The sequence below is a fragment of the Cuculus canorus genome, chromosome 17 (genome assembly GCF_017976375.1).
Source record: "Cuculus canorus isolate bCucCan1 chromosome 17, bCucCan1.pri, whole genome shotgun sequence".
NCBI lineage: Eukaryota > Metazoa > Chordata > Aves > Cuculiformes > Cuculidae > Cuculus > Cuculus canorus.
Window position 1 is genome coordinate 3,651,987 of NC_071417.1, and position 21,842 is coordinate 3,673,828.

At 38.5% G+C, this 21,842-nt stretch overlaps 1 protein-coding gene across 2 annotated transcripts; it reads right to left on the minus strand.

Moving 5' to 3' along the window:
- Positions 1-15: 15 nt before the first annotated feature.
- PIWIL1 (piwi like RNA-mediated gene silencing 1) lies at positions 16-20,903 on the minus strand. 2 transcript variants are annotated; one of them, XM_054082803.1, is made up of 22 exons: positions 20,775-20,903; positions 20,186-20,284; positions 19,230-19,318; positions 16,867-17,011; positions 16,026-16,151; positions 13,667-13,881; positions 12,464-12,585; positions 11,713-11,793; positions 10,659-10,856; positions 10,162-10,273; positions 9,191-9,311; positions 8,439-8,556; positions 8,167-8,281; positions 7,047-7,234; positions 6,405-6,477; positions 5,878-6,078; positions 5,461-5,564; positions 4,889-4,959; positions 4,462-4,615; positions 3,960-4,085; positions 2,723-2,870; positions 16-1,973 (listed from the first exon to the last, which is right to left on the minus strand). In XM_054082803.1, exons 3-22 carry the CDS (start codon positions 19,308-19,310, stop codon positions 1,857-1,859), a joined length of 2,616 nt encoding a protein of 871 aa, XP_053938778.1. In that variant the 5' UTR covers positions 19,311-19,318; positions 20,186-20,284; positions 20,775-20,903; the 3' UTR covers positions 16-1,856. The 2 variants fall into 2 exon arrangements, with proteins under 2 accessions (XP_053938778.1, XP_053938779.1); XM_054082804.1 differs by lacking the exon at positions 20,186-20,284 and having other exon boundaries at positions 20,815-20,881.
- Positions 20,904-21,842: the final 939 nt, after the last annotated feature.

A 21,842-nucleotide genomic window follows, 5' to 3' on the forward strand; every position in this document is an offset into this window, starting at 1 on the left:
ACTATTAAGCATGCAGTAATGGTGCACGCTGCGTGTTCAAACGCCGCTCCTCAAGAGGGAAGGAACAGTCCACAATGGCCACTCCCTACCTTTCTCTAGGACTAAGAAAGCAGCTGCATAACCTTCTTTTCTGTTAACTCAAATGACAGAAACCAGGTCAGAATGATAGCCGTGACAGGTATAAATAAGCGATACGGAATGAGGAAGAAATACGAAATTAGTACTGAAGTAGTGAATAGGGAAAGCTACCCCTGTATGACATCAGGAAGACTAAAATATTTGCCTGACCCCCCCAATGCCTCTCCATTGCAAATTTCAAGCCTAAGAAAGAAAAACAGCTGAACTGAATTCAAGTTATAGAGCACTCATTTTTCAGAGCTGTTGCTGGCTGCTGAAGTTTACTGTAGAATAAAAGCTCGTTTAAATTTCAGAGGCAAAAAATAGTTAGAAAGTTCCTGCAGCTTATGTCACACAGTAGTACACCCATAGCCCCCTCTTGAACTATAAGCAAATACATCTAACACAGTCACACAAGCAAAGATCACAGCAACAACTTTATTTAAATCTCACAAAGAAAAGGAACAAAGTTTACAGTGCAAGAGTTAAAGATATCAGCACTAATCCAAATTCTTCCACATGTACTTGTTTGACTCTGCATCTGGTAATGCAAGAATCCAAAATCAAATTCTTAACACAACTCCTGTGTGCTTTACAAATTAAGCTGTTCCTGCTGAACATCTACCAATGAAGACCTTAAGAGTACAACACAAAACGCAGCCTAAGCATTTCCCAGTACTTGGAACTGCACAATCAAAAAAAAAGAAAACAAACCCCAAACATAAATAGTAGAACTATCTACTTTCAGCGCCTCAGTGCACTGATAATTCTTCTCCAGAAGTTATCTTCCTCTTTAAACAACCATGCAGTTAAACAATGTCAACCAAGAAATTTAGTTCATTGCAGTCAGGAATTGGCAGTTGTCCTAAACATTTGCTCACACTACATAGTCATAAAATCCCCTATCACAGCATTCAAGCTTAGACAAAGACATCACATTTTGCAGTGGTCACTGTAATCTTGGATAATTACTGTAATTATTATAGGTGTTCCTATATCTGGGATGAGATACAGAAATTATTTTGCCTCTGACTTCCATTGCTGAAACTTTGGCGTACACAGAGCTTCCTCCTCAGCTAACTTTGATGAAGTCCCACTTCACTTCCCTTTGCTCCTGGGGAGACAAGGGATCACGAGACAGTTGCTCGTTGGTCTGCAAATATCTTACAAGGGCAAGTATTAATAACCCTTACAGAAGTTTTTGCAGCAGTATGCAATCTTACAATAAAGCCTCGATAACCAAGAACATTGATAACCAAGAACCACAGCCTCTTTTTAAGATATGAAATAGTTCAGAAGAAAAAATTGTCCTCATTTTAACAGCCAAGAAAAACAAGGGAGCAACAATTGCATTTGGAAAATTTAAGTGTAATGTGCTAGCAGAAGTCTGGATTTTGGTCTGCATAACTATGTGTCCTGTAAGACTTCCCCAAAATACGAGTAAGAAAACTGATGGTAATCTTTCGAGAAATCCTAGAAATGCTTAAGTAAATAAAGTATTTAAAAACAATGAAAGACTGCATAGTTTTTATAGGAAGCAGAGACCCATTTAAAATGCAGATCTGCTGTCTCAAACTTCTTCCCACTACAGCAAAAATAAAAGTTCCACAGCTGCACATACTCATTATCCCCTGCACATCTCAAGAAAAAACAATTTAAACTACAAAAAATCCCAGACAACTCTACATTCCCTAGAAAGGAACTACACTTTTTTTTTTTTTTCACCTGGTAACTCAACTTTAAAGATAGTAAAGTTTGTCTGAAAGCAACAGGCTTGGTTCTCTATGAATACTCTGACCGACAAGGAAAGCCAGTTTATGAGCATATTGGCAAGGAGCAGGTACTCTGATAATACCCTGCAGAAGGGAGAAAAAAAAAAACAAAGGAATTACTTTCAAGTCATTTAAATAATCATACTTTCACTGTAACAGAGACAGGCCTGGAATGAAAAAGTTTGGATACATGTAAAATCTATATTCCCTGTATTTTATGCAGATTTGTGAAAACAATATTACATACACTGAACACAGTAAAAAAACATGCTTTAGAGAATAGATAGAAAAATTTCCCAGTTCCATTCGCCTTTTTTTTGCAGATTTTCAAAAGCAGGTTTACATTTGATGCTGGATCTCACAGAAAGTGGTACGTGGGTAAATCATGAAAAATATTTATTAGTATTATTGCTAAACTGACAAAAAGCACACCTCGGGCATGAGCTGACTGTATGCTGACCTGGGTATGCAACAGAAGAAGCCTCAGAGGAAATGAAGGAACACTGTTCCATTTCCACACAAAAGTATTACTGCACTTAAGAAATAATTCTTAATAGTTTTGCTTTTGACAGAATTTGGGAGTAATACTCAAAACATCAAGAATTTTCTAGTAAGAATACAGATTACTTTAATCTTCAGACTTCAGAGAGATCACATAATTATAAAATGTCTACTTCTCAAGCCACTGCTCTAGGACAAGAGGCATACTTGCAGCTTTCTGAATCTGCATGGGTGTTTTAAGGATACCTTTTTCTATGCTCTTGTGGGTTGTTACTGCACAGATGCACAACCTTAGCAGAAAATTATTATCATTTCTCAGTGGAAACACTTACCGACCAGTTATAGTACATGTGGCAAAGTTTGTAGGTTAAACGTTGTACATGGTCTGGTTTCAGCTTGCTAGTGTCATAAATTACATTATAATGAGTGGGTGCAACACAACCATTTCTCACTGCCTGGCTCACGATAAAGAAATCATACCTGTAACAGAAGAAACAAAACCCAAATGTCTGACAGAAACAGAAAGGACTGTTTTCCTTAGAAAAACACAAATCCTCACACCTTTGTCTTACTTATTTTCTTCCAGTCACTTTATGCCTATTAAGTAAGCTCCAAAAGTATGTCTATGCTTTGGTCACAATCAGTCTCCTTTATTTCTGAAAGGCCAGGAGATCTAGAGGAATACAATTTTATTACATGGTCAAGACCACGAAGATCTTAGCCATTCATCATATAGATTTTTCCTGTGGATAATCACCCTGCACGCGTACCCTGCACCAATTTCCTCCAGCACCCCAAGCCATATTTGGATGTTTGTCACCTGCCACACCATTTGGGACATCAGCAGCAAGTTGGTAAAATACGAAAAAAGAATGGCAGAGCTACCTATCAGAAGACTGCATTCTTTCCTATGTGTTTCAGCATCCCTTGACCAAAATCAAATGTTTCATCATGTACTGAACAAGCTCTGCATTTCGCGCTTACTGACCTGAGTTTCATGGAGCATGACTTGCAAAAACCTTCAATACTAACGACAGGCAAATTATGTCAGTGGGGTCTGCGTACATGTGTTACCTACACACTAATTGTGCAATCCTGAGTCTTACTCTACTGACTTCCCAGCCCCAAAGAATACTTCCAACACTTACTCATACAATGCACCCTTACAGAGTAACAACACTTATGCACAATGTCAAAACTACAGCCAGAAAGAATTTCATTCCAGTTAAGGAGAGTTGGGCAATCCTATCAATAGTCACTCATTCAGTAATAAACTTCAAGAAAAAAAAAAATTTAAAAAAAGAAACAATGAAAAGTGAAACACACACAGCATATATAGCACTCTGATTTACACAAATACTGCATATCGGAAACCACGAAACATCAAGTAATGAATTAATAAAATTTAAACTTCTCCATTTCTTTCACATTCACTACGATTTCTTTTCAAAAAGACAGAAGCGTGGAAAGTATTCTATCTGATCCCACAGCCGATTTAATACCTGATATATTTCCTGTATTATCAGGTTGCTAGAAAACAGAAGAATTGTTACTTCTATACTAACTTACCATTCTGGCCTGGTGATCCCCCCATCAACAATGGTACCAGGAGGCGGGTTTCTGAGTGTTCCACCAGCCTGCGCAAAGAGTCTCGTATTCACTCGTTTCTTCACAACTATGACAGTAAGTCTTGGACTAAAACAAGTGAAAATAAAAGAAGAATAACCAAAACAATCTTGAAAAACTGAGATTATTTCAGCAGACTGTCTACAGCTTCAAATTAAAAGCAATTTTAGAGTACTCTGGGGCATTAATTTCACATACAAGTATTCAGATTCACTGATTTAAATTAAATAGGACATCGTTCATAACTTTAGTTTTTTTGTAACTTCCTATTACAAGTTAAGTATCTCAAAATCATGTAAACAATCATAAGAAAATAGTTATCTGAGCTCAGGTAAGGACAAGGATGAAAAGACAACACAATCTTCACCTGTAACTACTTTTTGTATCCCATCGTATATTTCTCTTAGCGTATTAAAACAAGAGGAAGTGGTGGAAATGAACTTACACGTAGTCTTTACCAACACTCTTCAAGCAATCCAGAAATTGAGGCACTTCATAATTAACCAGAGTATGTAGTTGTCCATCTCCTACACCGTCACGATACACAATAATACGGGAGGGCAAACACTTATTCCACTTGAACCACTCTCTTAGAGCAGCTTAAAATAAATAAAGAGTAGAAGCTGTTAGCTATAATGACAATGCATTCCAAAACAAAAATTGATTTTTATTACTGGAAAAACAGCAGTAAGTTTCGAAACCTAAGGTCGTCAGTCTTTTCAGCAATGTTTACAACTTTGTTTTTAATCTGTTTTCATCTCAGTGCAAATTCGTAATGCCTCCCCTCAAGGTAGCCGAGATGGTATGTTGTGAGGAAACTTAAATACCATTCCTTAGGTCTGACTCAAAAAGAGCAGAAAACTTTCCCTTACACTGCAAGCAGGCTTTAAGACCATCCACAAGTTCTTGCCCTCGACCTTGAACAGCACAGCGGGAAAACCACCTGTCAAGAGCAAAATAAAAGATGACTTGCAAAGCATTTTCCATGCTTACTTCAATGAAGTTTTTTTAAAACAGCTATGACCACCCAGTCTTTATGGGTCTTGTGGGTGAAGGCAGTCAAGTAAGAGCACACTATGAAAATATTTTCCTCACAAAGTCCCTGGGGTAAACAAATACCTTACAGCCATGTGCAATTCCTCTCAATCAAAAATATTCTACAGAGTCAACTCAAAAGGAAGAAGAGCCTGGCACCATGATGGCCTCTATTAATCCTAGCCCTAGCCCCACCATCTGCCCCCTCCCAAGCACTGTGGAAGAAAGACAAGCCCATTGCTTAACGGATGCAGTGGAAAAAATAGTTCATAATATATAGTTCTAATTAACAATGTACAGTAAATCAATTTGGACAATTCCATGATGGCCCATCACATTCGATTTACTTTTTGATTAAGGTGAAGATAAAGATTTATCATTATTTTCCCCTTTGGCATTCAAATCTTACCGTGTCATTGTTTGATTCAGGCTAGCAACAAATCCTGCAATTGACTGCTTTCCAAATAAAGTGTCATGGTAACAATCGATTCCCACAATCATCACTTGTTTCAGCTTAAAAGGAATCAATACAGAATACGTATTAGTACGTGAAGATGTGCCAAAGCACCTGTCACCTCCACCCTACAGTATAACAAGATTACAACATAAGCTGTATGGTTTCAGGACACTTAAGTGAACAATGGGTACTAAACTATTGAACTAAATAGTCTCTTTAGGTCTATTTAACTTCATGCCTCTTCCCACAGACACAAAGTACACAAAGAATATTTCACTATTTATTTTTTTTATGAAATAAGTTTGCTTTTTAAGTAAGACTCAATAAAGAAAATGGTTCCTATTTAAAAAAAAAAAAAAAAGTACTTACTGGGATCTCAACACTCCAAAGTTCTCCACCCATTTTAGAGTTCATTTGTAAGGCAATTTTTGTCGCTATGGCCAGAGCAGTCTGAGGCTTGCTTAAAGTGCGACTTATCACACATTGACTTGGAACAGGACAATCAGTACATAAGTATTTCTTGATAGCATCATACTTATCCTTCCGGGAACTAGACAACACACAAACTACCTTTAAAGAAAAGAAATGTTATTAAGCAGCTGTATTCTCAGATGTGCCTAACAGTTGTAGTTCTTTAGGAAAAGCTTCTTAATGCTCAAGAGAAACATTCAAGTATCCACAGTGAAAGAAACACCTGGAAAGCTTCAGGGTCTATAGTTTGAAGTCAAGTACAAAGGGTCTTTGCCAGACAGTCACTCAGTCTGGAGTTTGAACAAGAGCACAAGTAGATATGTAGTACCTACTCAGGAGCCAAGAGTTCTGTATCTGAGAATGAGTCCTAAAACACCAATTAGAAAAAAATAACATGATCTGAAATTAGGGATTCAAATACATACTATGTTTGTGTCAGGGGTAACAGCTTGCTGTAAAACCCTTATATAAGCTTCTGTTTTGTCATCTACTTCAATCCTGAAAAAGAAGAGAAAAAACGTTTACAAAGAAAAACAGCTATTGAAACTTCAGCAAAACCAAATGCTCATTATGCATCGGTACCATATGAAGTGTCACAATTATAACTATTAATAAACATACAATATTCACACCATTTCGAGACTAAAAGGAATCAATCCCCAACTTAGGCTTGCAAGAGCAATAAAATTCAAAGCCAAAAACAAGCACAGGTATTCAAAAGGAAGATATGGCCAAAGCCATCAGGAAAAGACATATTCCTTCCTGTATTAAATATAGCTCCACTTGAGAAGATTTTGCTCAATGACTTTGTCTGAACACTGTTTGATTTTGGCATGCTTTAACCCCCAGTGAAAACTCTCACACAAAAGCATGAGTAAGAAAATAAGTCACCACAGAAAGCTGAACAATTTGCGTAGTGGAAGCAACTTTGTTTTATTAAAAATATCACAGAAGTCCCTATTGGGACATACTATACTATCTATCTAGTTTAACAGCTGAAGCATGCTAACAGATATACCTTAGTAAGTGTAAAATGATTTTTTCATCAGCTTTCTAAAGATACCTACATGGTTGCCCTGTTCATTCTGATTCCCATAGGTGGTGTGACTTTAGACAGACTTTGAAGTAATACACCAGCAGTATCATGATTGCGACGTGGGTATATCAATAACCAGTTGTCCAGAGGCTTTGCACAAATTAAGGGAGCTCCTCTGATTTCCTTTGTCCAATCAGCAAACTGAGGATTGTATTCAACCTGTAAACAAGAGATAAAAAAAAGAAATCAACACCCTAGCAAACAAGCTATACCACAACTACTTCCTGTTACACTTCAGGAATACATTGTAACCCTTTTACCTAGAACAAATGCCTTTGTTTTCACCTGTTCATTATTGTCTTTAATTTAAAATAAGCCTTATCAACCCATTTCAAAGAATCTTACACTCTTCAAATGTTTCATTTATAATTATGCTGAGATACTTAGGATTTTTAGCCCAGATAAGTTGTCACCCTTTGCTGCACAGGTTTTGTCCTACAAAAATACAGTTGCTTGTATAATGGCTTATTTTCACCCCATTTTTCTTTAATAAGGTAACTGCTTGAGAAAAAGAAAGGTATTATTACAGAGAAGATACCAGATCTTTTCAATAAGAAGAATCAAGATACTGTAAAACATGCTTTTCCATCTAGCATTCATTCAAACAAAGAAGGGCTCTACTACAGAGCAAATATATACAGCAAATCTATGATTTCATTGAAATCTAAGTTATTTATACTGAAAAGTCACCCCACCTTTGAGTGAGCAGATACACAATGTATTCTGTCTACTGAAATAACATAATTGGTAGCTTTTCATTTGAAAGCCTTAGTATTTTAATAAATGGAAACTACTTGGAAGAAACATCTCTAGTCTCCTACTTTGCGTATATGAGGTTACTTCCTTTACACAGAGGGACTACTTCATAAGGAAGACACTATTGTAATGCAAACCAGAAAAATCTTCAGGGGTTTCTAAATGGAACTTGTCAACAATTTAAGAAGTTTGTACATCTCCTGTTTGATCAAAGACTTGCGTGTAACATTTTCACTCATAATCCTTCATTTATAAACCAACAAGTGGCATTTCCCTCCTTAAGAACTTGTTCGCGAGTGAGAGATCTGGAAGAGTTTAGAAGTTGTTTTATTTACCACACTTCCTGATTGAAGGATCTTTTCTGCTTGAGCAACTCTTCCCGTAAAGGAAAATAAATTAGAATCAAAGCTTAAACCCCAGTCTCTGAGTTCCTTCTGAACGCCGTCATCTCTGTTTAAGAACAAGAGTGAAATGAAAACAAATAAATTTGTTCTTGAGACTTTTCTGTTCTAAAACCAGCAGATTTCCAAAGTTTTGTTGCAAAAAAGCAGCTTATCATACAAATTTTTAAGACAAAAAAAGTACAGAAGACATGAAGGTACCATACTTTTGGATGTAGTCAATAAGTCTTCCAATTTCGTGTTGCCTTTGCTCAGGTGGCAGTCGTGTATGAGAAGACAAGTCTTTCATCATATTAAAATCATTACGCATCCTTTCCGTTAATCCTGTTAACAGCAAAATCTTTTTCTGAGTAGTAGCTAGACTAAGACTAGGAAAAGTAAACTTGCAAGCCATGCAAATTACATGTCTACAGTGCATGCACAGTTAAAGCAGTGTCAGTGGTAATCAACGTTTGCAATGGCTCTCTTTATATACACTCCCATCCTTGTAGAGAAAAAAAAAAAAATCCGGATTTTTGCACTGGAGAGGAAACCACACAAGACATGCAGCTCTATTCATATTTCCAAAGCAAAACAAAACAGTGCTGAGATGGACAAGGACTGGTAGCACAAAGTAAGTATCTCAGAGGAAAACACATGTTTACATATCTTAACAAATTATCAATTCGTAGTAAATTTCTCTTCTTCAGCAGCAGTTCTACTACCAAAAAACTCCACAAGTTATCAGTGGGCCAATGTTGAACATTGCAGATAAAAACTATGTGACACCAAAAGCCCTCAAACTCTTCAGCCTCATGTAAATTTCAAATCTTTTAGCTACAAAACTTTTTTCCAAACTCACATTTATACAAACAAAACAATCCTACTTAACTTGGCAAGAGGCTGCTGTCAAAATACCAGTTTCAGTAGGTGTTATGGTTTGACAGATAAAAAAAGCTTTAATGTGGAAAACCAAAACCTGTTAGGAAGCACAGCTCTGGAATTAGAACCACAGGTCCTGGCATTATAGTTCCTCTCTTCCTCTTCGACTCACTGATCAAGACAGGCTGGTTCAAGTCAGTAATTTCTTGATTATATTGCTGTATTGGAAATACATACCATTATGTTAGTTTATTCATAACAAACACTCAGTTATCTTAATAATAATGTTCACTTTAGAAAATAAATCTTTTTCTTTATCCAAACAAAACCAAAACAACCAGCAATTAGCACATCTAACTGGAGAGGAACTGGTTTTGTCAGAAGAGGCCCAACAGTGAAGCACTATTCTCTCTATTGGTGCCATCAAACTACTGAGACAACAATAAAAAGAGACAACAGAAACAATGCTTCTGCCTTGCCTGAGGGAGTATCACCCAGAGTATCTAACTCCAGATTAGGATGCTCATTCCAGCGCAATAATGGATATTTCTGCCCTAAAGAATAATTTAATTAAAGATACCACAAGAATCAAAGAAGATTCCAAATGTAGTTTCCAGACTTCACATTTCCTTGCATCTGGCAAGAGTTGGTCTGTCTGGCAATCATTAATTCAGTTTGGGGGATGGAGGGGGGAAAACAAACCAAAACCTACACCAACAACTAAAAAGGGACACAAGCTGACAGTTAAACAACACTCCTAGCCAGATCCAATTCTATTTGGGCTTTGGCTTTCCTAATCTCATTCTTGCCTGTTAGGACAATGTCTCCATATCCCTCCCAGATTACCTGCCCCTGCTTGCACCTTCTGTATGTCTCCTTTTTTGTTTACCCAGGAGCATCTTGTTCGTCCATGCAGGCCTCCTGGCATTTTTGCTTGACTGGCTACTAAGTAGGATGGACTACTCATACCGAATCACGCTGCCTAAATTACTTGCTGCTCTCAGATTACACGATATCCATTAAAAATTAAATTCTATTAAAAGAAAACTATGAATCATAAATCCATACCCTTTTGTAGTAGTCCACGTAGCTGATCTCAGAACCGTCTGCTCTTCTAAAAGTACACTGTGGACTGGCATCCCAGTCAATGCCATCAACTCTGTACGTTCTGTTATTGTACCTAAAGAAACAATTCCACTGGTTTTGTTTTTTTAAAACCTTAACTCAAAGAGAAAAGAAATAGAACTGCAGGATGAAAAAGTTAATAGCAATACTCATCTAAGTTGATAGTTTTGCTGTCATCAGCATCAGTGACTACATTTTTTTTTCAATTTTAATAGGTTACTGAATCTACTAAAAGCTAAATTGTACTAAAACGAAATGAAAACAAAACTAATCCAGTATGTACTTTCTGCTTTTGTAAATACTGCCACCTCAATTAGTATGCTACTTCGACAATGATAATTTCATGCTTCCTCATGTTTCATTGTATACTTCAGGTCATTGAACATCCAAAAAAATAAATAAATAGATCTCTAAGATGACAGGAGTCTAAGGAGACTTACTTTGTAAGAACAATCAAACCTATCAGCTCTTTAGCACAGGTATCTTTATATCTTTGTTCATCAACCTGGTGATACAGATTGTACATAAAATCCAACACTGTTTCACTGCGAAGAACCTTATGGCTCACATCTGTACATAACATAATGCTTTCCTCGTACTGGAGGATAGAGCTTGTGAAGCCTGGCCAAATCGTCAACCTGTTGAAAAGAACATAGAGAATCTTAATGTGCTTTAAAGCATCTCTATTCTCACCCTTTGAGTTATTTCTGTCCACTTTCCCAGAGACTAGAAAGTATTCAAGATACAAAGAAACCATTATCCAAATATAAAAAAGCTCTTGAAAGTTAACAAAAATATTTTACATGCCAGTATCCTTAGTCAACTTAAGATAAAAAAAGTATTATTTATATTGCTTTGTCATTCAATTAAACTGGAGGAAAGGATGCCTCAAAACCTGAGAAATCCACTTCACACTATTAGTCTCAAATTTCTTGCATGCAAAGCAAATGAGTATTCAAGAGGTTTTAAAGAGAAAAAGACCAACAGTTTATGTAGTAGAACACTGTCCAGGTTCTCACACCAACCAAGTTACGTAGGCTAAGTTAACAGCAAGGAGTACACCACAGTCATCTGATGGGACCCCCGTCAAATTCCATTTTACTAACTTGTACAATAGTCCTAGTACTAGCCAGAAGCTAGTCACATTGTCCGTACCCATCCAGCCGGTAGGGACAGATATGAATTTACAAAGCAGATTAAATAGCCTTCAGAATAAAGGCTGAATAGTATTGCACTTTAGAATTGAAGTATTTGGAGATCTCAGTTTTACAGAGGTCTCTGACGTCAGAGTAAAACGTAATAGCAGAACAAACACTAATAAGGAATAAGGAGATCTTACACACAGAAGAAACTAGGGTAATGAGGTCTCATGCTTCCCAGGAATACTAGTTTCTAAATTTATAGTTTTGTAACAAGATAAGCCATCACAGCACTATCAAAATATCATCTTTTCTCCCTGCAGCCCTCTTAAACATGAATATCTTTTTGCCAAACCTGTGATGAGGGATTGTGATTGGGTCACTGGGGTTGTAATAATTACGTCCAATCTGCTGCAAATTCAACATCTTCAAAAGCCTAGAAATTAAAAAATGGATGTCATTTACCATTATTATTCAGTTTATCAAACTACGCATGGTCCCATGCCTCTGCACAACCTAATTTTTTGGTCATCTGGCTGGATAAAACAATCACAAATTTGAACTTTTCATTAAATTCAATTTAGAAAGACCAAGGAATTTTATTAATGACAATTAGTATTAATCAGTTGAGAAAAAGTTCACATACAACCCAACCCTTCACCAACCAGTTGGAATCAGCACTCTAAACAAGCTAAATTTCAGATGAACCAGGTAGTCCAGGTACCAAGGTGAAGCAGAAGAATGCAGTAAAAATGCAATTTGACAGTTCCAGGTCCTGCACTACTATTTGCTTGAAGAGGCAAATGGACAGACAAAAAAGGAGGGCAGAGACAGGACTAACTGCTTGCAAGAGTTAGCACTCCAGTGTGAATCTGCTTGCTCATGGAAAAGGTATAAACTCATTCCAAACCAACATGTCAGAAACATGCATATAACTGCAATCCAAAACGTTACCAGGTATGGTTGGCCACATAGCAACAGCAACTACAAAGCTTTAAAAATTCACATTTCTAATACTGGTTTGTAGTCCATTCTTCAAAAGGAAAAAAATTAAGTCAGATATTTTTAGAACAACTTCTTATAAAGACATAACTTGGATAGCAAACCTTCTAAAAATGATGTTGTAAAACTGCAGACATGTAGGTGAAGTAGGTGGCAACTCATTTGTCAATGTGATTGTTATCTTCACATCCTCTCCATTTCGAGTTCTGCTAAACAGCTGAGTAACCTGAGAAAGTGAAGTTAGCTTAAGAAAACTAGAGGCAAACATAGTTGTATCTGGACTTTGCTCATTAATACTGAATTGAACTTGTACTTTAAAATTCTAAGGAATAAATGAAGACTTAGCTGAAACAGGAATTTGAATTCCTACTAGGATTGTAAACTACAACCTAAAATGCTTCTTTCATTTGGGTAAAAATGCTTCCTTCATAATGGAGTAGAATGGAGGTTGTTTCCAAAGCAGCTGAACTCCAGATGAAGATAGAGATCACTTACCAACTACCATTGTGGGAAAAACGCTCAACTTAAGGCAATAATCTTATTATACTGCCAATTAATATACATTTACTGGGAGGCAAAGAAAAACATTAAGACATATGGTGAAAACATCTTCGCACTCTCCCTTCTCCAGGCTCGACTTCACTCCAGATCCCTCTGCCTCACTTTGTTAAAACCATTGATTACGCTCACTCCTTTCAGTAAGGCAGTGAGTGGTACAAGGTATAGAGGAAACAGGGGCTACCATGAGCACATGGCATCTTCCTTCTGTTGCTCCCTTTTTCTCAGATTTTTCTTCTGCTCTGGCATTTCCCTCTCCATTTATATACACAAGGCTGCCGTCAACTTTGCTGACGGACTCAGCTGTGGTCTGTGTTAAAGAGAGCTGCAAATGGCTGGGTACAGCACAGGGCAGGTTCTAACTTCTTCCCACAGGGGCCATCCCAAACCCTCCCAGCTACCAAAGCCTCGCCACATACACCCAACACATCCATCCTTTCAATATGTTGGATGTTAAACCACAGAAATTATGAAAAGATATAAGCAGAAAGAAAGCTAAAGGGAAAATATGGCCTGTACTATCCACTTCTGTGCAGAGCATTATTCTAGCCTGCAGAACTTAAGTATTAGAACCAGAAGTTTATTACCAAATTTCTCTACACAAGCAAATTAACTCATACTAATATATTTAATCCAACTAAATGTTGCTCATGGGACAAATTCTCTAACTTCACCCAGGCCAGTATGAAGTAAGCAGCATCATAACACCCAAGTCAATAAAAAAAAAAAACAGCATTCTCATATCGCACCTTATTCACTAGTTTTTTTGGTAAGAATAGTATTGCTCCATCAAATGCATGTGTCTTTCCAAGTAGCTCTTCATGCTGAAAGAGCAAAGCTGATCGAAGACGGCGTGCTTCCATCTCAGGATTATAGGCAACATGGTACTGATACAAAGCCCACTGGGGTCGAGACGTCAAACGGAAGTAATTTGCAGTTAGTTTTATCATAGAACCTGAAGAACCTGAAGTGAGAGGCAAACATCTTAGTACTTTGAAAATTCCACCAGTTCACAGTAATTCAACAGCTTTGAGCAATTTTGAAAAACTAAGGCATTCAGACAAAGGCTAGAGGTCAGTTGTGTCTGGAACTGTTCCAGCTCAATAACCACTTGAGGAATCCCAAACATATATAAGTCTGCAGGACCTGATGAGATGCATCCCAGAGTCCTGAGGGAACTGGCTGATGTGGTTGCCAAGCCAGTCTTTATGGTATTTGAAAAGCCATGGCAGTTAGGAGAAGTCCCTGATGACTGGAAGAAGGGTAACATTGTCCCCATTTTTAAAATGGTAGAAAAGATGACTCTGGGAACTACAGACTTATCAGCTTCACCTCTGTGCCTGGGAAGATCATGGAACAGATTCTCCAAGAAGCTATGCTAATGCACATAGAGGATGGGGAGGCGATTAGTGGCAGTCAGCATGGCTTCTCCAAGGAAAATCCTGTCTGACCAACCTAGTGGCTTACTATGACAGGGTAATCACAGCAGTGGACATGGAAAAAACAATGGATGTGATCTGTCTAGAATTCTGTAAAAGCTTTGACACAGTCCCATACAACATCCCTCTAAATTGGAGGGCTGTGGATTTGATGGGTGGACTGTTCAGTGGATAAGAAATCGGTTGAACGGTCATATTCAGAGAGCAGCAGTCAACAGCTCAATGTCCAGATGGAGATCTTTGACAAGTGGTGTCTCTCAGGGGTCTGTGCTGGGACCAGTGCTGTCTAATATCTTCACCAATGATACTGACAGCGAGATTGAGTGCACCCTCTACGATTCTATGAATATGCTATAGGAAATGCTCACACAGGCACAATGTTATCATAGACACTCGCCCATTCATTAGAGCTTTTTATAATTCCTTCAGTTGTCAGGAAAAATCTCACAGCAAATGAGGTAAGCATTTAGATCAGTAACTTGTCTCACAAAGGATTAGTACTAGGAGAGTACTAATTTCCACCAAACTTCCTTTGTGGATAAATTAATTTTTCTTTACACGAATCAAAGACAGAACAAAAATTAGCAGAGTATCCATCAGCAGAGATAACCACACTTCCATTCATACGTGACAAGACGACATTTCTTCTAGTATTTCAAGATCTTTCAAACAAACAAAAAAAACTACAACAGTAAGAACTAGCTATAGATCAAAGTATTTCTTCCTACTTTTTCATGCCTCATTTAAAATTCTTTTAAAGACAAATCTAATAAAAAAATACATTGCAGACAACTATAGATCATCCACTTCAGTTTGTTTTTGTTATCAGTTTTTTCCCATCTGAAATACAACATCCCAGATGAAAAAAAAAATAAAAATCCTACCACATATAAAGCAGGTCCATTATACTAGAAAACTCTACAAAGCTATAAACAGAAAGCAAAAGACCAGCAACATAGCTGCCTACAAAGTACAGTGATTGATAATCTAGCATCAGCATCACTCTATGTAGGAAACCTGGGTGAAAAAGGAAAACCAACTCTACCACTTGAGAGACTTGAGCAGAACTAAGCGCAACCATTCCTGGGCCTGTGGCATGCTCTAGTTATCATTCCATTAAGCAAAGTCACTTGCAATACAGAACTATTATCAGCATTGAACCTGAACTGTTGAACAACTGCATTCTAGTAAGAAGGTATCATGACAGCCTGCCTTTTACTTCTTTTCATATAATGGTTTCACCTGAAGGTAAGAAGTACACCACCTTTTATTTAAACCAATAAGTTTCCTAAGAAGGTCTCAAATCACACTTTAGGAGATCTTCATGAATTTAGGTAGGTCAATGTTTTACAAACAGGAACTGCTAGAACCAAACCTACAGTTCTGAAGAGTCCTGCTTAAAGAAGTGGACATCAGAAAACTACTGGGATCATTACTGATGTCTAAATAGTTGCACTTTTAAATGCTACACAACTTTTGCCTGAAGCATTTTGCCATCAGACGTCATCTTACTGTTCTCCAGATATCGGGAGTAACCTGTATCTTTGTCTAGCACACAATAGAGATTTTTTTGTTTTGTTTTGTTTTCTAAGGGACGCTAAAAGCGAAAACAGCAAAACCCTTCTTCATTTCAACTTGCTTATATGTCTACAGTCTAATGTGAACATACCAGTTTTTGATTCTTGAACGTGTTCTATGGTTTGCCGAGTATTCACCCCGAGGTCATGGAAATCTCTGCGGAGTCCACCCCTTTCTGCTAAAGACAATGCCTGCATTCCTGCAGAAAGCTGTAATCCTATTGTTTTGAAATTTGAGGAAGAATTACAATCAAGTTCTATATACAAACACAAATTAAACACAATTCAACTTTCAAAATCATATATATATATATATACAAAAAATAAGAGAAATCATAAAATGTTAAGTTTCAGCTTTTGCTACGTAGTAAATTAATTTTGAGGTAGCATTCAGGTAATGTATATTAGCTTCCTAAGATTTACAGACAGTTAACTACTAAGCAAATAGAACAGCTCACTAGCAAGATGAAACAAAAAAAAAAAGCAAACCCTTCAAATCAATAATCTCTTCTGCAAATACAGGGAAGACAGATCTTTCATTTCAACTCCAGCTACCACTGAAATGTTTAAATAAATCATGATGCGAAACAGGTAAGGAAGTTTAATTCCTTATTAAGATTAAAGAAAAACAATGAAATATCAAAATAAAATCTACTACTGGTATTCACACAGCTAATTGAGCCAACTGCTTTCCAATTAGTTTTTGTTTTTTGGTTTTTTTTTTTTAAGATATTTTGATAGAAGAGACAGTACAAATGGAACACTTAAAGTAGCTTTCAAAATTCCTGGTTCATTTATACTGCACCTTAGAATAACTGTACTACCATCACAAGGTTATGTACAGTGAACTTTTCCAGATCTAAGTAATAAATCTCATTTTGAAAATAAAATTTAGAAATCCTGTGGGCAATGAACTTTTTAATGCTTTCTGACCTTCTGGCCTTCTGTCGCTCTGGCCTTGTGAAGCACTTGGAGTTCCCCTCTGTCGCCCAGCAGGTTCTCTTGATGCTGCCGGAGGAACACATGGCGGCTGAGGTTGCCACCGGCCAGGCGGCTGACTTGGCAAAGTCTGTTGAACCTGCGATAGTTTGGAACAACTTTTCCAACTGCAACCAAGAAACAGTGTACTTCCAAGAGTACAGCAAAACAAAGTAACTAACCAAGTACAGAGTACTCAAATGCCCAAGTGAAACAGTAACGTAAGGTTAAATCTTTTTTCCTATATTAAATAACAGTTATTACTCTCTACTTCAAACTCCAAAATAACAAGGTTCAGGATTTTTTTTTTTTTTGTATGCTAATATTCATTTACCTAGTAGTAAATGCAAATAATCTTTCCAAGCTCTAACTAAAATTTCCAGACTTCTCATTTCAAACAACCCTTCTGAAACTTCAATTAGTTGACTGCTTATCTCATAAAAAAAGTTTTTTTAATTGTAGTGTCTAATGAATAAATAATATTAAGAAGTGTCATGTCTGGAACAGGTAAAACACACGACCTTTGGCTACGAGCAATCCCACAAATCAGTTTAATGTTATTGGAGTGCAGTCTGCCCCACAGGCATTAGTCCCTCCAGGAGCAATCAAGTTTTCTACTTTAAGTGCAAGTAACCAAGAGACTTGCTATCAAAGATATCATGAAACTATCAAGGATGATCATGAAACCTGAGCTAGAGAGCCAGACTGGCTCTGTCTTGTCCTAGAGCACAGCAGCGGGGGTCACACAACTCCTGAACCAACACAGCAGCTCCTGAACCACGGTCACACAACCTGCCAATGATCCATTCCTGGAGTTCCTCTACTCCTTTGCTCTCAAAGCCCATTACATGTCTTGTGATTCCCATACGCATGTTTTGATACTGAATGCAAGATCAGTAACTAAGCAGGTCTCTGTTCTTGTACTCTCCATTATTTTTATGCATTATAACGTGTCAAAAGTAAACCTTTTAAGATGTCTGTAAATACTCACTACGGCTAAGATGCACACAACCCTGAAGAGTACCTGTGAAAATTATCAAAGTCCAGTACTATCTCAGTAACAGCATATTATCACAATTTTCATGCTCCCTGTAGTATTCATAACACTAGTTCAGGAAAAGTCCATTCTGCTTTGCCTCCCTCACCTATACTCCATCCTTGCTCCTGAGGGAAGCTGCGATGTCACACCGACACATCCAACAGCTAAGCATTAATCCCCACTATACTGAGCTGACTACATTCCTTTCCCATCCGTTAAAGGGGCAGAGAAGAGCTCCAAATCATAAACTCAAGGAAAAGATTATGCTGGGATAAGGTTCTGTGTATGCATGTGGGAAAGGAGGTTTTCAACAATCCTGACACTCATAGAATCGCAAGATAATTCAGGCTGGAAGAAACCTCAGGAGGTCTCTAGCCCAATCTCCTGCTCAAAGCAAGGTCAAACATGAGGTCTGATCAGGTTGTTCAGAGATTCATCCCATGCCCAACGATGCAGACTGTACAATCTTTATGGGCAACCCATTCAACTGATATCACCTCCTGACTTCTGCTAACAACTCTATTCAAGTCAAGGAGACCACATTTGAAGCAATCGGATCTCTTAGGTTTATAAATTCTGCTCCAGCTTCAAGAGATGCATCAACACTACTGCTGCTGCAAGACGCATCTCACTGTTTGAGAAACAGAACTGCGTACTACTTTCTAGCACAATTTAAACCCATCTGATGCTGGCAAGAGTCGGACCAGGAACACTCCTTCAATCTAATCACAATCTCAAGTGAAAAATGATTATTAATAGCTGACAAATTTGAGGACTTGCTTTAAAAAAATCTTCATGTACGAGGCAATGCCTTTAAATAAAGAGGTATCAGCCATTTTCAAGCTATAGCTTGAACAGAGCATATATACAGAAAACAAATTCTATACATTAGTTCAAAAGCAGAGATAGAAAGTCCTTGATATTAAAATTATAAACAACAGTAACAGGCCAGAACACCTGCCGGACCCATCTTCTGCCCAGATATGCATCAGCTGCAGCAGCAGCCTAATACATTCTGCTTCTCTGCAGGTTATGACAGTGGACAAAGTAGACTATGAAAACACCTACCCACTTCCATTAGCTCTATTATGACAGAAGACTCGTTTGCAAGCACAGAAAAATTTCCTTAATAAAAAGGAATTAATATAACAATATACCTGACAATATAAACATACACAATTATATCACCTAACATATACACTGGATATTAAAACAGAAAGCAGCTGAGCTATGATATTTCAGAGCCCAGCTATGCTAACTAAAAAGGGAACGAACTTACAGGTACAGCTTCTACAGCAGGAACAGCAGTTTGCTGCCCTGGAGGTCTTGCTCTCGCTCTGGCTCTAGCTCTTCCTGTCATCTTCTCCTCTAAAACAAACCATTCTCATGATTAGTGTTAATTCTTCCCCTTCCCCATCCTTATTCCAATAAATACAACCAACACTACTGCATTTGCCCTTGTTTAATCTCAACTGATCCAGTAAACTACAGCCTCCTCTGCAAACTCTTGGATCGCCACAGTAACACAGCCACAACAGGTGGCGTGAGGGTGTTACAGCTTCTTTTAGTCAAGTTTAAACTGAATGGCACAGCCCATTACAAATTGTGAAGCTGTGAAGAAATCCCATTAGACTTGTTACCACCGAGCTTCACTCGAGCCTCGATCCCCATGCCATGAAAAAGCCAAACTCAACAATCAATACCAATTTGATTATTAAAGAGGTATTCTTTTAATAAATGGCGTTGGGGTACACAGAAGGTAACCCACCTAATGTGTCCAACTATTGAGACTGGTTACATGACTTTTATAGCAGTTAAACATATATATCAGATTCTGGGAAATACTGGTCACACATACGTATAAATTCCCAGAAACGTATTACGTGCCCACTGCTTTTCTGGGAACTTATTATCACAGTTTATCACCCACTTTTGTATGGACATCATATATCATTTCTTTTTATTTTCAGAAGCCCGTGATGGCCATTATCTCATCTCCTTCCTCACTGTGTCCTCTTGGTGAGCTCAGGCCTGTCCTTTGTTCCTGCAGCTGTCCTTTCTAAGTTCTATGATTCTTTTAATAAATGGCGCAAGGTCACACAGGTGGAAATCAACCTAACATGTCCTAACTACTGGACTGGCTACATGACCTTTATACTGGCTAAACATACATATCCATACAGATTCCTGGAAACATGTTACATGCTCATTGTTTTCACCCACTCTTGTACGCACATCACAGTTTCTTTGTGTCTCCAGAAGCCTCTGATAGTCTTTTATTTCATCTCCTTCTTCATTGTGTCCTCTGGGTGAGCTCAGGTCTGTCCTTTGCTCCTGTTGGGGGACTGTCCTTTCAATCCTTGATTTGTTCCTTATTTTAACCAGTAAACAAGCTAAACTGCTGTTACGAATTCATGCTTTCTAATTGCAACCCGGCCAAGATTTGATTCTTATTATTCTTGGGTGATTATATGGGTGATGCCTGCGACGCTGTGAAAAGCCAAACTCAATAATCAACGCCAATTTGATCACTAAGCTGGTATTCTTTTAATAACAATTATTCTTATCATTACTTAAGCTATTCCATTCCCTTAACATAATGATTTACTCCTTCCTTCCACCCAGACCAGCTCCCTTCTCTATTCACCCAAAGCACAGGCCAACCCTCACCACCCCCGGCCCCCCGACGATGCAAACCAGCCCCCCCAACCCCAAAATCCTTCCCTTGGCGCGGCCTGGCCTCGCCTCCTCCGCCACGGGAGGCGGCCCCGCTCCGCCGCCGGGCCCTCGGCGCTACCTCAGCCCCGAGGGGCTCTGCTCCCACCTCAGCAAGGCACGGCGGGCTCCACGCGAGTCGGTCGCACCTGAGGCCCGGCAGCCGCTCCCGCAGCCTAAAAGAAGCGCCCGCGCCGCCCCACGCGCTGGCCCCTCAGCCCGCTCGCCTCGGCCCGGCACGCGCTGGCGCCGGGAGGCGGGAACGCGCGCTCTGCCCTGATTGGCTCCCGCAGCCCGAGCGCTGCCGAAGAGTGCCGAAGAGTTCCGAAGAGCCCCGAAGAGCTCCGAAGAGTTCCGAGGAGCCCCGAAGAGCCCCGAAGAGTTCCAAAGAGCCCCGAACAGCCTCGAAGAGCCCCGAACAGCCCCGAAGAGCCCCGAACAGCCTCTCTAATAGGAGACGTTACTATTGCAAACACTGGAATATCTTTGCTTTAAGCAAAAGCGAAGTTGAGCTCACCCAAGTAACTATTATTTGAATGTTACACAGAATGTCCCTCTGAGTGCTTGCCTTTTTTAATAGCGTCTTTTTCCAAATAGTGTTTTTCCACACGCATTATCTCTCATCTGCCTGGGACCGCTGTGTCTTTAATAGAATATGCATAAGGTTTTCGGGGAAAATATATCCACATGCATGCAAGTGCGAAATAGCATAGAACCATAGAATCACTAGGTTGGAAAAACAAAACCCTTAGATCATCAAGTCCAACCATATATTCTGAAGGAGGGAATCAGTCATTGTTAAAGGAATTAATTAGCTTAAGCAATAATAAGAATCAAATCTTGACTGGCTTGCAGATAAAAAGAATGACATTGTAACAGCAATTTAGCTTCTTTACTAGTTGAAACAAGGGACAAATCAAGGATTGAAGGGACAATCCCCCAACAGGAGCAAAGGACAGACCTGAGCTCACCCAGAGACACAGTGAGGGAGGAGGTGAGATAAGGATCATCAGAGGATTCTGAAGACACAAAGAAAATCTGATGTGCATACAAGAGTGGGTGAAAAACAATGTATACATAACATGTTTCTGGGTATCTATATTGATGTGTATGTTTAACCAATATAAAAGTCATGTAACCAGTCTCAATAGTGGGACACATTAGGTGGGTTACCCTC

What these genes read in the sequence shown, in the direction of transcription:
- PIWIL1 (XM_054082803.1), bottom strand. Translation starts at nt 19,310, where the DNA reads ATGACAGGAAGAGCTAGAGCCAGAGCGAGAGCAAGACCTCCAGGGCAG. An exon ending in CTTATTGACTACATCCAAAA is followed by an intron (nt 8,282 to 8,438) that starts GTATGGTACCTT and finishes GTTCTTAAACAG; the next exon opens with AGATGACGGCGTTCAGAAGG. An exon ending in TCCTTCAATCAGGAAGTGTG is followed by an intron (nt 7,235 to 8,166) that starts GTAAATAAAACA and finishes TCTTGTTTACAG; the next exon opens with GTTGAATACAATCCTCAGTT.